Consider the following 18,108-nt stretch of genomic DNA (forward strand, 5'->3'; position numbering starts at 1 on the left):
AGGGGGAGAGTAAGTGGGAGTATGGAGTAAAGTGTATATAAGCTTATATGTGACAGACTTGATTTGTAAACGTTCACTTAAAGCTCAATAAAAATTATTTAAAAAAAGAAAGATTTTATTATTTTAAATATACACATGACTTAGAAGATATTTGGTACTAAATCTAATCCACAATTTGATATTAAACCACACATCACAGGAAGGTGAGAACACTGACCTTCTTCAATCTGGCCTAATGCAACATAGTATCTACAGTGTTTTGGAATGTTGCAGGCAGCAGTGTGTTGTAACCTAAGGAGGCTGAACACTCAATTGTAGCCTACTGGCGTTTGTGGCCTAACCTAGGTTAAACCATTTAATCCCTGTGTTTTTTTTAATATGAAAGTAGGTAAAATAATCTGTCTCACCCATTTTACAGAGTTCCCGCAAAAATGAAAGACGAATACGAAAACATGTTTTTTTTAAAAAAAAAAAAAAAAAAAACCTATGCACTGCTGTGTAAGTACAAGGAAACTCTCACAGTGTTAACTACAGAGTGATGGAGGGAGTTGAGAGAACTTCAGGTAAGGCAAGAAATGAATGGAGGAATGGTTGAACGACGGTGAAGGTACCAGCAGAAGAATGCAGTTAGCACATTTTAAATTCTCCTGCAGCATTTACCGCCCTGGTAGTGGGAAATAATTGCAAAGATAGGATTGCTGCAGCTAAAATAGCACGCTTTAAATTCTCCTGAAGAATTTGGCTCCCTGGTAGTTGGAAATAACAGCAAAGGTGGAATTACTGCAGCTCATATTGCCAGTATAAAGTAAAATTTTAAGGTAATGTAATCAATGTGAACAAAAGACAAACATAATATGTTAACCGCCCCCAAAAGCTTCAGATAAAATTTTTTAAAGAAGTGATTGAAACTAGAAATAGAAACGTAAGGAAAAAGAAAAGAGCCTGATTCTGAGTGGCTCTCCCCGTCCTGGAGGAGATTAATTGCACAGAGGACAGAGAGGACTGGAAAACCGCACGGGAGAAAGGCTTCCGGTACTGCAGCCTTGGACCAACCCTGTCCAGGACCTAAGTGGCCTGGAGTCAGAGTAAAAACCACAACTCCCAGAAACGCCGAGTCTCATGCGGGGGCTTGGCCAACGGCGTGTGGGCGGGACCTGGGGCGGCCCCGCCCCAAAAGCTAGTGGGGCGAGTCCTGGGAGAGGAGCATCTCGGGAAGTGGCGGGAGCGGCAGCTATGGAAGCAGAGCAGGAGAGAGAAGCGCGGGTATCTAGGGTCTCCTGGAAACAGGGTTTTTGACACACCTTCCGCTGACTGTGGGTTTCGCACGTTGGACTCCACCTCCTCGGCACTACGTCTACAGTTCTTTGCCCTTACTTTCACACGTCCATCTTCAGTGCTGCCCGCAGCATCTGCGAGCCCCGTGTCGTTTAGATCCTCCAGGAAAGGGCGGTCTCTTTCCGGGCCTTCCCTCGCTTGTACTCGGGCTGGGACAGGCGTTTAGTGAACCCCCTAGTACGAATCCCCTCCCAACAGACTGGAGTGGGACTGCTGAACTCAGACCTACCTGCCAACCAATCCTCGCCCTTCTCTGCTGTTCCCTCCAAGAATTTCCACACCTGAGCTGCTTGTGTGCCCCACATCCCAGCTGGGCGCTTATGGGCACTGAGGGGGTTATGTTGGGGACAACAAGTGTTGGAGACAAGACTTTCGTTCTGCACGTATAATAATGCTTTCACATCTGTATATATTGAGCTTTACGGTTTTTCTAGTGATGCAAATTATTAACCTAAACTACTGTTTGTAGCTTTGGGAGAGAATGTATTGTTCTCCGGTAATATTGACTCTTCTCCCGTTGGCATTGTACTTACTTTTAGATTTTTAGTTTATTTCCTGACATCTCCTACCTGCCTCAGACAAGTTAGGATGTGAAGTGGATGCCAGGATATTCATGGAAAACATCTAGTTTGCTTTTGGTAACTTCTCTGTCACATTTGCTGTGGGCCATTCCACTGAACAAAACTTGTAATGTCTGCCTTCCTTTTAATGGTTAGGTTGCTGCCTGGTTGAAAAAAATATTTGGAGATCATCCCATTCCACAATATGAGGTGAATCCAAGGACCACAGAGATTCTGTATCACCTTTCAGAGCGCAACAAGGCCCGGGATAGGGATGTCTCCCTGGTAACAGAGGACTTGAAACAGAAAGCAAGTGAATATGAATCAGAAGGTGAGATTACTTCCAGAGTTTGAAGAGAATAACTAAAGGTGACCACATTTTGTAACCTTAAAGAAGATTAATTTACTGTAGACTACTTGTCAGCTTTGCTTCTTTATTTTACACAGATGTTCTTCCACTCTGTTGTCATAGTAACTTTCTAAATCCTAAATCTCATGACAGTATACACTTGCTTAAATATTTTATTGGTACTCTGACAGCAAAACAGTAAGTCCTAAAAGAGTTGTCATACTTGAGGGGTGCTACTGGCATCTAGTGGGTAGAAGCTAGAGATGTGGCTAAACATCCTCGATGCACAGAACAGCACCCCAAACAGAGAATTATCCAGCCCTAAAAATCAGTAGTGCCAAGTTGAAAAATTCCGGTGTGGAAAAATAATCACTTTTCTTAAGCTTTGGAAATCACCACCAAAACTACTTGACGTATTTGAAGCCATGCCTGAATTCTTTGAAATGAATGATCAGATTAGAATAAAAATATACAAACAGAATGTGTGATTCCCCAACCCCAAACCCACTGCTGTCAAGTCTATTCTAACTCATAGCAACCCATAGGGTTTCCAAGGCTATAAATCTCTAAGGAGGCAGACTGCTACATCTTTCTCCCATGGAGCCACTGGTGGTTTTGAATCACCTACCTTTTGGTTAGCAGTCAATTGCTTTAACCACTGCACCACTGGGGCTCCTTGTATAAGTAATTAGGCTCCAGCAGTTCTAAGTTTGTGCCCAAGAGTATGTGGCCAAACTCGAAGGATAAAAACCGTCTAGGGTGTACGGTGGCATTTACTGCCATGCAGTGGCTTTGAAAACTCTGGGAGTCTATGAGAAGAACTCAACTTAATACCTGTTATAGTCTGTTTGTTAGGCATATGTGAATATCAATAGAAAAGATTATTACTCTATACTCAGGTTTACTTTAGTGTTAGAGAAATGTAAAGACCATACTTGTACTATCTGGGGAATATCAGAGAATGATTAAATACCCCACTCCCCAAAAAAGCCCTCTAGTACAGCACTACAGCACTGGGTTTTTGGGTTAGTACAGCACATGTATGTACATAACATATACAAACATATATGTATTTTTTTCATGTATTTTTGAAGGTTGAATATATTGAATCTTAAATTTAAAAAGCCACACAATACTGGCATTGTTGGTCATTGTGATATATTTGAACGGCTTATCATCAGTATGTCTCTACATTTTTCTGAAGTAGATGAAATTTTCAAGAACAAATTCTTCAAAGTTTTTCATGGAAAATAGTAAAATACTTTATGCAGGATGAATCCAGGCAATATTTTCCAGAAGGGAAGCCCAAAACTCACATTTAGAAGACATTTTTCCAGCAATATTTAGTCGTGGTCACTCTGCCAAGAGGACTTGTTTTTTTAAACTCATGTTCAAGTTCAGCAATAGCTTCTTGAAATCAAGAATTAGTAAAATAGCCTCCTGGGGGGAATGGGGTTGATGGCCAAGGGGAAGAGGTTTCTTTCTAAGGCAGGGAAAATGTCCTAAAATGGATCGTAGTGATGGTCACACAGCTCTGATTATACTTCAAGCCACTGAATTGTATTCTTTAGTTGTTTGTTTAGCTATTATTTTTTAAGTCTTATTCAGATGTAATTCAAATACTTTGTGGTATTTGAATTACATCTGAATAAGACTTAAAAAATAAAAATAATAATAATCTTAGTCACCATGAAACTCTTATATGTTTTCAGCTAAGCATCTTCAAGACCTTCTCATGGAGAGTGTGGATTTTTCCCCTGCCAGTCTCTCTAGCACAGGTTCCAGGTATCTGAATGCTTTGGTCGACATTGCAGTGGTGCTTGAAACAAAGGATACCTCACTAACTAGGTAATTCTTGTGACAATTTTCATTTCTGCCATCATATTTGCTAACGACTTTTTAGTTCTTTCTGTAATTCTATCTAAAAATTAATAATAAATGCAAAAATACTGAATTTAGTTAACTCCTTATCTTTGCTAGTGAGTATAGTTTCAGATAAATTTGGGCATTGGTTAATTTTTACTATTTTCTTCTTCCAGGATTAGGTTTCTAAGGTTGGATCTCAGGTATATGTGGGGAGGGATTAGGTATCACACTGTTCCCCATAAACAATAAGAAAAGCAGTAGAATAATAAAATCTGTTAAGAAAACATTCTGCATCCCACTTTGGAGAGTGGCTTCTGGGGTCTTAAACACTAGCAAGCGGCCAGCTAAGATGCATCAATTGGTCTCAACCCACCTGGAGCAAAGGAGAATGAAGAACACCAAAGACACAAGGTAATTATGAGCCCAAGAGTCAGAAAGGGCCACATAAACCAGAGACTACATCAGCCTGAGACCAGAAGAACTAGATGGTGCCTGGCTAGAACCAATGACTGCCCTGACGGGGAACACAACAGAGAACCCCTGAGGGAGCAGGAGAGCAGTGGGATGCAGACTTCGAATTCTTGTAAAAAGACCAGACTTAATGGTCTGACTGAGACTAGAAGGACCCCGGAAGTTATGGTCCCCAGACCTTCTGTTAGCCCAAGACTGGAACCATTCCCAAACCCAACACTTCAGACAGGGATTGGACTGGACTGTAGGATAGAAAATGATACTGGTGAGGAGTGAGCTTCTTGGATCAAGTAGACATATAAGACTGTGGGGATCTCCTGTCTGGAGGGGAGACGAGAGGGCAGAGGGGGTCAGAAGCTGGCTGAATGGACACGAAAATAGGGAGTAGAGAAAAGGAGTGTGCTGCCTCACTAGGGGGAGAGCAGCTACGTGTATATAGCGAGGTGTATATAAATATGAGAGGCTGACTTGATTTGTAAACTTTCACTTAAAGCACAATAAAAAAAAAAAACATATATATGTATACCTAAAAAAAAGAAAAGCAATAGACTAAATGATCTGGCTGAGAGTAGTAAATTTTGGTTATGTCCCTACCCTGTTGAGTGTAGTAGGTTAGGGTTACTCATTTCTTATATCAGACATTTCAACTATATAATGACACAGGAGCCCTAGTGGTGCAGTGGTTAAGAGCTACAGCTGCTAACCAAATGGTCGGCAGTTCAAATCCACCACACCAGCCGCTCCTTGGAAACCTTATGGGGGCAGTTTTCCTCTGTCCTATAGGGTCACTGTGAGTTGGAATCGTCTCAACAGTAATAGGTTTGATTTTTGGTTTAATGACACAGGAGCCGATTAACAAACAAGCAAGGTATACAAGGGCTAACAGTAAGCAAGGTAGCAGGGGCTTAATTGTGTTTACTTACTAATCTCTAGTGCACAGTTTCACCTGGAGATGTGAAAAACAGGTGAAATTGTGCATTACAGACTAGCACATAAGTGCAAGTAAGTGGTGCATACCTTGCTTATTGGGTAATCCATCCCTGTTAAATGATATGATTCATCCAACAACCCTAAAGGAAAACTGAGGCTCAAAGATAAATAACCTTTCCAAGCTAGTAAATGGGGTTTAAACCCAGTCTGACTCCACAGTCCATATGACTATTACTGGTGGCCATATTTTAGCTACGACTACCCCTCCAACTTGCCATTATAATGAGAGAACTGCACAGCTGTTTTGTTTAATGGTGTATACAAACCCAGTACCCAGGCAGTGTTTTTTTTTTTTTTCATTTTTAATGGCATATATAAGGGCTTAGAATTTATATATATGCTCAAAGAGAGGTGTTTTAACTAAAAGGACGTGTAGGCTGTATGGCAGCAGAAATCTAACCTTGAATTCAGTTCAGCAGACACCAAGTACCAGTTACATTCCAGGCATTATTGCTATAAGCATGGGGAGGCAGAGATGAATAGTAGGTACAAGGACATCTCTGTTCAGAGTCAAATAAGGAATATGGACAAACTGTGATACAGTGTGACAGCTTCAACAATACGAGAAAGTACAAGCTTGGCAGCACACAGAAAGGAATAGTAAATTCTAGAATGGGAGGAAATTTTACCTGAGTTTTGAAGGACAGAAATTTGCCAGCTGAGGAAGGGCATTCTAGGGAATGGGGAGAGCTTATAAAAAATGCATAGAGGTATGAAACATAGTGCTTATGTAAGAATCTACACGGAGATAAAAAATTGTTAGAAATGAGAGATACTGTAGTTATTTTCCTTAATGTCCATTTATATGACCAGATTCTTTTTTTAGTTTTATCCCTGCAGTGAATGATTTGACCTCTGATCTTTTTCGCACCAAGTACAAAAATGAAGAAATAGAGCTTGAGTTGGCAAAACTTGGAAAAAACCTAACTGCAACTTTAGTATTAGAAAAACATCTACAAGAGTAAGTGATTGAGTTGGAAGTTGTTTCCTAGGGCTGCCATACCAAATTACCACAAGCTGGGTGGCTTCAAACAACAGAAGTCTATTCTCTCACAGTTCTGGAGACCAGAAGCCCAAAATCAAAGAGTTGGCATGGCCACACTTGCCTCCAGGGCTCTCGGGGAGAATCTTTCCTTGTCTCTTCTGGCTTCTGGTCGGCTCCTGGCATTCCTTGGCTTGTAACAACATAAGTCCCACCTTGGCCTCTGTCTTCCATGGCCTCCTTGTGGGAAGACCTGTGTCTCTGTGTATCCTTCTGTCTCTTATAAGGACTCTGTCATTGGATTTAGGGCCTGGGTTGCTATGAGTCGGAATCAGTTCGACTGCAGTGAGTTTTTTTACGTCCAGTATGGAGCCCTGGTGGCATAGTGGTTAAGTGCTCAGCTGCTAGTGAAAAGGTCAGCAGTTCAAAATCCACCAGCTGCTCCTTGGAAACTATGGGGCAGTTCTAGTCTGTCCTATAGAGTCATTATGAGTCAGAATTGACTTGACAGCAACAGGTTTAGTTTTTTTATGTCTAATATGATCTGATCTCAATACTTTTTTTTAAATTACATCTGCACAAACCCTATTTCCAAATCAGCTCACACTCTGAGGTTGTGAGTAACGTGAATTTTTGGAGACACTATTTAACGCATTACAGAAGCGGTATCAATTAATGTCAGATTCATTGTGACCAATGGTATGATTTAAAATAATACATGAGGAAATGGAGCCCAAAAAATGTTTTTTGAAGTAGAAAATGGAGGTGGGAGGGTGAGTTCAGAGTTTCACTGTTTACATAGTTTCTTATCTTTTGTTATTATTACAATTAACGTAGGTTTTATAATTTTTTAAATATATGTGAATACTTTCATTTATAAAACTTCTAAAGTACTATGCCACTTAAAGTCAAATACTATTTTTTTGCCTTTTCTGACTATAACTGTGGTATCTCTCTTTTGATGCTATGGATCTTATTTGTTGCCCCAGATATTACATATAGAAATAATTTGGTGGTATAGAAATTCATTCAGCAAATATTCACGTCATATTTAGTAGAGAGGCCTTTGGCACCTCTGCATTTCGGACTGTCTTTTGGATATATTAAATCATTCTTTTTGCTGTTGTTAAAAGTATGCCCAGCAAAACATACACTAATTCAACAATTTCTACATATACAATCCAGGGACACTGATTACATTCTTCATGTTACGTAACCAATCCCGCCCTCCTTTTCTGAATTGTTCCTCCCCCATTAGCATGAACTCACTGCCCCCTAAAACTAAACTGCTTTTTTAAAGCAGATTTCCTTTCTCCAACTATATTTTATATAGGTTAATCTTAAAATTATTTTGTATACTTTGAGATAAATTCCAGCTGGCCATGCACAGGGGCCAATGACCTGGAAGAATGTATGGTAGCTAGACTGGGATGTGAAATTTATGGGATATAATCCATCAGGTAGGTTGTCTCCTCTTCACTGATCCAGAGTTGCACCCAAACACTAGTAGAGTTTGCTTTTAGAATAATCTCACCGAAAGGAAGAAAATGTTTTTAACTTTACTTTTTGAAGGGATCTTAAGAAGGCAGAGCAACATCTCTCTACAGAAAGGGCCAGAGTTGACCATCGTCTTCAGAACATGGACTTCCTAAAAGCAAAATCAGAGGAGTTCAGATTTGGAATCAAAGCCACAGAGGTTTGTATGAAGGACTAAATACAGTGAGTTTGCCGTTACACCTTCTCCGTCACAACCAGGCAGTATTATTATTCCCTTTTTACAGATGAGAGAGCTAAGGCACAGAGGACATAGGTAATTTGCCCATTGTCACATAGCTACTTAGCAGCACATCCAGGTCCAAATGCAGGTGCTCAGGCTGCAAAGCTCAGGCTCTTAAGCATTGCAGCCATATGGAAGTGATTCATAGATAACATAAAAGCGCTTGGATATACGTACAGTTTTTTAATGTATGCCTCATAGATTCTCTTTACTGTTGTATATGTTGAAAACGTTTATGATGGTCACTTTGAAAATACTTTTTTTTCACTGAACCGTCATTTTGTAATTGTAGGAGCAACTTTTAGCCAGAGGCATGGATGCTTCTCTCTCTCACCAGTCACTAGTGACACTATCAGAGGTGAGCTTATTTTAACCTAATTCACCTTTTTTAAAAATACTTATCCACAATCTCTTTTTCATTTGTTTCTTTTTACAGAAATCTTATGCACTATTAAACTGATCTTTTTTCTTTACTTTTGTACTTTATATTCTTTATATCCTTCTTACTTGTTTAGCTGTATATCTCTTCACATTTGTTTGGTTTCCTGTACTTATTACTGTAGACTAGAAACTTTTTGCCACAGTCAGTTATATGTTACCAGTTTATTAAGTCCACCATCTAGGTACTCATCTGTTTCAATGTACAGTAAAAATGCAGACCCCAAAACTCCTATAGTTTCCAAATGCAATTCTGGGTTTTCAGATTGTATAAGGGTTTTGGAAACCCTGGTGATGTAGTGGTTAAGAGCTACAGCTGCTAACCAAAAGGTTGACCATTTGAGTCCGCCAGGCACTCCTTGGAAACCCTACGGGGCAGTTCCACTCTGTCCTATAGGATCACTATGAGTCAGAATCAGCTCGACAGCAATGGGTTTGGTTTTTTTAGTAAGGGTTTTATCTATTTTGGAAAAGTGAGAAATAGGGGTTTTTGTTTTAGTTTATTATTCTTAAAATTTTTTTCTACTTTGATTCTTGGAATCTAAAGTTGACTGTTCATAAATTTGTATTTGAGACTCTGGTTGTTCCCTTATATTCTGACTCCTCTTAATCACATTCTTTTGTGTTCCTACACAGTTTACTTAAATTCTAATCTTAATTAATACTTAAATCCTACTCTTAATAAATGGAACTTTAACTTTCCTATGTAAGCATCCGGTAAACATTTTTTCCATTGGAACTGAGTTCGTCTATCCATTTATCTTTGAGACTGTTTATTGGATATATTATTTTAAAATATCCTAATTTTAATGCGTTATTGTGTTTTATTTCAGAAATGGGCTGTATTTAGTTACATTGCAAATGTCTCTGTTACTCTGTGACTCTTTATATGTTTTACCCCCAGAAACTGGCAGAACTAAAACAACAGACTAAACCTTTGAAGAAAAAATTGGAATCTTATTTAGATTTAATGCCGGTAATTATTCTTATGAATTTTTTTTTTTTTTTTAAAAAAGGTCATCCCCTCCAGCTTCCGCCAAGGGTACTACATATTCATGAAAATAGTGGGTCCACGTTTAGGGATTTAAAGTCAGTTGTGAGTTTCAGTATTGCATGTACGTTGGATATACTCTCTGTAAGGTTTTTTGCCTTTTGAAAAACATTATTGTGTTTTTCCCCTTGAGTCAAATTGAGGCAATATAACCTTTCCTTGTTTTATTTGTCTTTAAAAGAATCCATCTCTTGCCCAAGTGAAAATTGAAGAAGCAAGGAGAGAATTGGTAAGTAATTCCATGTTTTCCTTCTGATTCTAAACTAAATACCGATACAGCTAAAGCCCCCTTCATCCTTTTTTTTTCCCTTCCTCCTCAGAGGTAAACCACAGTCCCAAAGTTGCTATGTATCATTCCAATGTGTGTTTTAGTACTTTTTTGGCATGTGTGTATATATTTTTTTTCCATTAAAAATACATGTTTTATGTCCTTAAAGTTTGAGAGTATAGACTATTATAAGCAAAAGGAATTACAGAGACAAAAGAGCTGAAAAATGGAGGACTTTTCCAAGCCACAGCAAATGATGAGGAGTATCATAAACTAGTCAAGGGTATGCAAGAGAAGACAGCGTTGAAAAGGTCAACTGGTTTATAATATAAAGGGCCTTACCTATTAAAAATGATTGAGCTTGGAGGCTGTCGGGAACCATGGAAAGTTTTTTTTTTTTTTTCTTTAAGCTGAAAAGAAATGTGATCAAAGCTGTGCTTTTTAATCAGGCCAGTGCTTTAGGAAGATTATTCTGGAAGCAGTGTATAGGGTGGATCAGAGAAGAGAGAAGGGAAATTACAGAAACCAGCTGGCTTATTTAGGCCAGATGAGATGGAATGAGGACAGTGACAATGAGAATAGAAAAGAGTTGATGCGAGGGACATTGTGGAAGTCTGTTGCTTGAGGAGTAAAGATCAGAAAAATCTATTCATGTAGCCATACACTGACTCAGGCCTCTAAAGAGTTTTTTCCCCTTGAAATGTTTATTAGAATCAGTAGTCTGAAAACTTGTTTTTTGGTGGTGGGGGGAGGCGTTTGGGAAGTGTAAAAGTAAGGGAATGGTGAAAAGCATATTTAATATTTGTAGTAGTATTTTTTTTAATTTCAGTTTTTTTTTTGTGGTCTTAAAGCATAACTTTTATTTATTTATTTTTTTATTAACTTTTATTAAGCTTCAAGTGAACGTTTACAAATCCAGTCAGTCTGTCACATATAAGTTTACATACATCTTACTCTGTACTCCCACTTGCTCTCCCCCTCTTGAGTCAGCCCTTTCAGTCTCTCCTTTCGTGAGAATTTTGCCGGCTTCCCTCTCTCTCTATCTTCCCATCCCCCCTCCAGACAAGAGTTGCCAACACAATCTCAAGTGTCCACCTGATATAATTAGCTCACTCTTCATCAGCATCTCTCTCCCACCCGCTGACCAGTCCCTTTCATGTCTGATGAGTTGTCTTCAGGGATGGTTCCTGTCCTGTGCCAACAGAAGGTCTGGGGACCATGGCCTCCGGGATTCCTCTAGTCTCAGTCAGACCATTAAGTTTGGTCTTTTTATGAGAATCTGGGGTCTGCATCCCACTGATCTCCTGCTCCCTCAGGGGTCCTCTGCTGTGCTCCCTGTCAGGGCAGTCATCAATTGTGGCTGGGCACCAACTAGTTCTTCTGGTCTCAGGGTGATGTAGGTCTCTGGTTCATGTGGCCCTTTCTGTCTCTTGGGCTCTTAGTTGTCGTGTGGCCTTGGTGTTCTTCATTGTCCTTTGCTCCAGGTGGGTTGAGACCAATTGATGCATCTTAGATGGCCGCTTGTTAGCATTTAAGACCCCAGACGCCACATTTCAAAGTGGGATGCAGAATGATTTCATAATAGAATTATTTTGCCAATTGACTTAGAAGTCCCTGCAAACCATGTTCCCCAGACCCCCGCCCCTGCTCCGCTGACCTTTGCAGCATTCATTTTATCCCGGAAACTTCTTTGCTTTTGGTCCAGTCCAATTGAGCTGACCTTCCATGTATTGAGTGTTGTCTTTCCCTTCACCTAAAGCAGTTCTTATCTACTGATTATTCAATAAAAAACCCTCTCCCACCCTCCCTCCCTCCGCCCGCTCGTAACCACAAAAGTATGTGTTCTTCTCAGGTTTACTATTTCTCAAGATCTTATAATAGTGGTCTTATACAATATTTGTCCTTTTGCCTCTGACTAATTTCACTCAGCATAATGCCTTCCAGGTTCCTCCATGTTATGAAATGTTTCACAGATTCATCACTGTTCTTTATCGATGCGTAGTATTCCATTGTGTGAATATACCACAATTTATTTACCCATTCATCCGTTGACGGACACCTTGGTTGCTTCCAGCTTTTTGCTATTGTAAACAGAGCTGCAATAAACATGGGTGTGCATATATCTGTTTGTGTGAAGGCTCTTGTATCTCTAGGGTATATTCCGAGGAGTGGGATTTCTGGGTTGTATGGTAGTTCTATTTCTAACTGTTTAAGATAACGCCAGATGGATTTCCAAAGTGGTTGTACCATTTCACATTCCCACCAGCAGTGTATGAGAGTTCCAATCTCTCCGCAGCCTCTCCAACATTTATTATTTTGTGTTTTTTGGATTAATGCCAGCCTTGTTGGTGTGAGATGGAATCTCATCGTAGTTTTAATTTGCATTTCTCTAATGGCTAATGATCGAGAGCATTTTCTCATGTATCTGTTAGCTGCCTGAATATCTTCTTTACTGAAGGGTGTGTTCATATCCTTTGCCCACTTTTTGATTGGGTTGTTTGTCTTTTTGTGGTTGAGTTTTGACAGAATCATGTAGATTTTAGAGATCAGGCGCTGGTCGGAGATGTCATAGCTGAAAATTCTTTCCCAGTCTGTAGGTGGTCTTTTTACTCTTTTGGTGAGGTCTTTAGATGAGCACAGGTGTTTGATTTTTAGGATCTCCCAGTTATCTGGTTTCTCTTCATCATTTTTGGTAATGTTTTGTATTCTGTTTATGCCTTGTATTAGGGCTCCTAGGGTTGTCCCTATTTTTTCTTCCATGATCTTTATCGTTTTGGTCTTTATGTTTAGGTCTTTGATCCACTTGGAGTTAGTTTTTGTGCATGGTGTAAGGTATGGGTCCTGTTTCATTTTTTTGCAAATGGATATCCAGTTATGCCAGCACCATTTGTTAAAAAGGCTATCTTTCCCCCAATTAACTGACTCTGGTCGTTTGTCAAATATCAGCAGCTTATACGTGGATGGATCTATATCTGGGTTCTCAATTCTGTTCCGTTGGTCTATGTGCCTGTTGTTACACCAGTACCAGGCTGTTTTGACTACTGTGGCTGTATAATAGGTTCTGAAATCAGGTAGAGTGAGACCTCCCACTTTCTTCTTCTTTTTCAGTAATGCTTTACTTATCTGAGGCTTCTTTCCCTTCCATATGAAGTTGGTGATTTGTTTCTCCAACACTTTAAAAAATGACATTGGAATTTGGATCGGAAGTGCATTGTATGTATAGATGGCTTTTGGTAGAATAGACATTTTTACTATGTTAAGTCTTCCTATCCATGAGCAAGGTATGTTTTTCCACTTAAGTATGTCCTTTTCAACTTCTTGTAGTAGAGGTTTGTAGTTTTCTTTGTATAGGTCTTTTACATCCTTGGTAAGATTTATTCCTAAGTATCTTATCTTCTTGGGGGCTACTGTGAATGGTATTGATTTGGTTATTTCCTCTTCGGTGTTCTTTTTGTTGATGTAGAGGAATCCAAGTGATTTTTGTATGTTTATTTTATAACCTGAGACTCTGCCAAACTCTTCTATTAGTTTCAGTAGTTTTCTGGAGGATTCCTTAGGGTTTTCTGTGTATATAATCATGTCATCTGCAAATAGTGATAACTTTACTTCCTCCTTGCCAATCCGGATACCTTTTATTTCTTTGTCTAGCCTAATTGCCCTGGCTAGGACTTCCAGCACGATGTTGAATAAGAGCGGTGATAAAGGGCATCCTTGTCTGGTTCCCGTTCTCAAGGGAAATGCTTTCAGGTTCTCTCCATTTAGAGTGATATTGGCTGTTGGCTTTGCATAGATGCCCTTTATTATGTTGAGGAATTTTCCTTCAATTCCTATTTTGGTAAGAGTTTTTATCATAAATGGGTGTTGGACTTTGTCAAATGCCTTTTCTGCATCAATTGATAAGATCATGTGGTTTTTGTCTTTTGTTTTATTTATGTGATGGATTACATTAATGGTTTTTCTGATATTAAACCAGCCTTGCATACCTGGTATAAATCCCACTTGATCACGATGAATTATTTTTTTGATGTGTTTTTGGATTCTATTGGCTAGAATTTTGTTGAGAATTTTTGCATCTATGTTCATGAGGGATATAGATCTATAATTTTCTTTTTTTGTAATGTCTTTACCTGGTTTTGGTATCAGGGAGATGGTGGCTTCATAGAATGAGTTGGGTAGTATTCCGTCATTTTCTATGCTTTGGAATACCTTCAGAAGTAGTGGTGTTAACTCTTCTCTGAAAGTTTGGTAGAACTCTGCAGTGAAGCCGTCCGGGCCAGGGCTTTTTTTTGTTGGGAGTTTTTTGATTACCGTTTCAATCTCTTTTTTTGTTATGGGTCTATTTAGTTGTTCTACTTCTGAATGTGTTAGTTTAGGTAGGTAGTGTTTTTCCAGGAATTCATCCATTTCTTCTAGGTTTGCAAATTTGTTAGAGTACAATTTTTCATAATAATCTGAAATGATTCTTTTAATTTCATTTGGTTCTGTTGTCATGTGGTCCTTCTCGTTTCTTATTCGGGTTATTTGTTTCCTTTCCTGTATTTCTTTAGTCAGTCTAGCCAATGGTTTATCAATTTTGTTAATTTTTTCAAAGAACCAGCTTTTGGCTTTGTTAATTCTTTCAATTGTTTTTCTGTTCTCTAATTCATTTAGTTCAGCTCTAATTTTTATTATTTGTTTTCTTCTGGTGCCTGATGGATTCTTTTGTTGCTCACTTTCTATTTGTTCAAGTTGTAGGGACAGTTCTCTGATTTTGGCTCTTTCTTCTTTTTGTATGTGTGCATTTATGGATATAAATTGGCCTCTGAGCACTGCTTTTGCTGTGTCCCAGAGGTTTTGATAGGAAGTATTTTCAGTCTCGTTGCTTTCTATGAATTTCCTTATTCCCTCCTTGATGTCTTCTATAACCCAGTCTTTTTTCAGGAGGGTATTGTTCATTTCCCAAGTATTTGATTTCTTTTCCCTAGTTTTTCTGTTATTGATTTCTGGTTTTATTGCCTTGTGGTCTGAGAAGATGCTTTGTAATATTTCAATGTTTTGGACTCTGCAAAGTTTTGTTCTATGACCTAATATGTGGTCTATTCTAGAGAATGTTCCATGTGCACTAGAAAAAAAAGTATACTTTGCAGCAGTTGGGTGGACAGTTTTGTATAAGTCAATGAGGTCAAGTTGGTTGATTGTTGTAAGTAGATCTTCCGTGTCTCTATTGAGCTTCTTACTGGATGTCCTGTCCTTCTCCGAAAGTGGTGTGTTGAAGTCTCCTACTATAATTGTGGAGGTATCTATCTCACTTTTCAATTCTGTTAAAATTTGATTTATGTATCTTGCAGCCCTGTCATTGGGTGCATAAATATTTAATAAGGTTATGTCTTCCTGATCAATTGTCCCTTTTATCATTATATAGTGTCCTTCTTTATCCTTTGTGGTGGATTTAAGTCTAAAGTCTATTTTGTCAGAAATTAATATTGCTACTCCTTTTTTGCTTATTGTTTGCTTGATATATTTTTTTCCATCCTTTGAGTTTTAGTTTGTTTGTGTCTCTGAGTCTAAGGTGTGTCTCTTGTAGGCAGCATATAGATGGATCGTGTTTCTTTATCCAGTCTGTGACTTTCTGTCTCTTTATTGGTGCATTTAGTCCATTTACATTCAGCGTAATTATAGATAAATAAGTTTTTAGTGCTGTCATTTTGATGCCTTTTTATGTGTGTTGTTGACAATTTCATTTTTCCACATACTTTTTTGTGCTGAGACGTTTTTCTTAGTAAATTGTGAGATCCTCATTTTCATAGTGTTTGACTTTATGTTAGTTGAGTTGTTACGTTTTTCTTGGCTTTTATCTTGAGTTATAGAGTTGTTATACCTTTTTGTGGTTACCTTATTATTTACCCCTATTTTTCTAAGTAAAAACCTAACTTGCATTGTTCTATATCGCCTTGTATCACTCTCCGTATGGCAGTTCAATGCCTCCTGTATTTAGTCCCTCTTTTTGATTATTGTGATCTTTTACCTATTGACTTCCATGTTTCCCTGTTATGTGTATTTTTTTTTTTAATTAATTAATCTTAATTTGTTTGTTTTTGTGATTTCCCTATTTGAGTTGATATCAGGACGTTCTGTTTTGTGTCCTTGTGTTGTGCTGATATCTGATATTATTGGTTTTCTGACCAAACAATATCCTTTAGTATTTCTTGTAGCTTTGGTTTGGTTTTTGCAAATTCTCTAAACTTGTGTTTATCTGTAAATATCTTAATTTCGCCTTCATATTTCAGAGAGAGTTTTGCTGGATATATGATCCTTGGCTGGCAGTTTTTCTCCTTCAGTGTTCTGTATATGTCATCCCATTCCCTTCTTGCCTGCATGGTTTCTGCTGAGTAGTCTGAACTTATTCTTATTGATTCTCCCTTGAAGGAAATCTTTCTTTTCTCCCTGGCTGCTTTTAAATTTTTCTGTTTATCTTTGGTTTTAGCGAGTTTGATGATAATATGTCTTGGTGTTTTTCTTTTTGGATCAATCTTAAATGGGGTTCAATGAGCATCTTGGATAGATATCCTTTCGTCTTTCATGATGTCAGGGAAGTTTTCTGTCAGGAGTTCTTCAACTATTTTCTCTGTGTTTTCTGTTCTCCCTCCCTGTTCTGGGACTCCAGTCACCCGCAGGTTATCCTTCTTGATAGAGTCCCACATGATTCTTAGGGTTTCTTCATTTTTTTTAATTCTTTTATCTGATTTTTTTTCAGCTATGTTGGTGTTGATTCCCTGGTCCTCCAGATGTCCCAGTCTGCATTCTAATTGCTCGAGTCTGCTCCTCTGACTTCCTATTAAAAAAAAATCTAATTCTGTAATTTTATTGTTAATCTTTTGGATTTCTACATGCTGTCTCTCTATGGATTCTTGCAACTTATTAATTTTTCCACTATGTTCTTGAATAATCTTTTTGAGTTCTTCAACAGTTTTATCAGTGTGTTCCTTGGCTTTTTCTGCAGTTTGCCTTATTTCATTTGTGATGTCTTGAAGCATTCTGTAAATTAGTTTTTTATATTCTGTATCTGATAATTCCAGGATTGTATCTTCATTTGGGAAAGATTCGTAGATTGTTATGTATGTGATCGATTCACTTGTTTTTCCGTGTCTTTGTCGCAAGAGGGATCCGAGGTAGCGTCTGCCTAGTCCGCCATCTTGGCCCCGCCTCCCTAATTTCAGTTTTAATGGTTTTTTATTTGTTTGTTTTTGGCTTCCCTTATTTTAAATAGTATTTGAAGTTAGGATGCTTACTTTATGTGCTTATTTATACTATTTTTGCTATTCCTTTCATCCTTTAGGATGCCATTGAAGCTGAACTTACACAGAAAGTGGAGCTGATGAAACTGTGACCCAGCCAAATGAACATCGTTTTTTCCTAACAGGGGAAATTGAAAGGATTTCAAAGAATGTCTTTCCTCTTGGCATTCCTTAGTAACTTAATTTCTGTGCTCTTAGATGAGATAATAATGCCATTATTGATAGAATACTGGTTTCTGCTTGTATATTGCATTTTTGTGCCCAAATACAAAATAGTGTTTGTACTAAAAAGCATTCTCTCTCCATTTTTTTTTTAAATAAAAAAGGCTTTTCTCTTGGTTGGCAATTTTCTCTGTTGCTGGTGGGTAAGTATCCTTCAACAGATGCATTAGGTGAACATCATGGCAGCTGTCACACATCCGCTCAGTGGGTCAGGTGAAGTGAGAGGGAAGGTTCTGCGACTCCAGTTATGTTTCTCCCACTCCCTTCCCTCTCCTGGGTTCTGCTGTTGTCTTTTCTGATCAGCTCACCTGCCTACCTTGTGCCTCCCCTTCCCCCTAGTCTCTCTCACACTCCCATTCTGGAAATCCAGATCAATTGTTTTCCTTCCCCCAGGCTCCCTGTATATGGTCATCCACTGAAATATGACTATAAAGTCAGGATGTGTTTACCCTTTCACTGTAGTCATATTGACACACTGTACCAGAACCAGACTCATTGTCATCAAGTCAATTCTGGCACACTGTA

The 18,108-nt window shown here is 38.6% G+C and overlaps 1 protein-coding gene across 1 annotated transcript; it reads left to right on the forward strand.

Annotated features, from left to right (window-relative positions):
* The first annotated feature begins 1,223 nt into the window (after nt 1-1,223).
* On the forward strand, nt 1,224-17,596 carry LOC126085552 (HAUS augmin-like complex subunit 1). The gene is made up of 9 exons (XM_049901082.1): nt 1,224-1,263; nt 2,052-2,226; nt 3,957-4,092; nt 6,398-6,532; nt 8,126-8,249; nt 8,623-8,688; nt 9,673-9,744; nt 10,001-10,048; nt 17,403-17,596. Exons 1-9 carry the CDS (start codon nt 1,234-1,236, stop codon nt 17,451-17,453), a joined length of 837 nt encoding a protein of 278 aa, XP_049757039.1. The 5' UTR covers nt 1,224-1,233; the 3' UTR covers nt 17,454-17,596.
* Nucleotides 17,597-18,108: the final 512 nt, after the last annotated feature.

Source organism: Elephas maximus, chromosome 11 (genome assembly GCF_024166365.1).
Source record: "Elephas maximus indicus isolate mEleMax1 chromosome 11, mEleMax1 primary haplotype, whole genome shotgun sequence".
NCBI classification, from domain to species: domain Eukaryota; kingdom Metazoa; phylum Chordata; class Mammalia; order Proboscidea; family Elephantidae; genus Elephas; species Elephas maximus.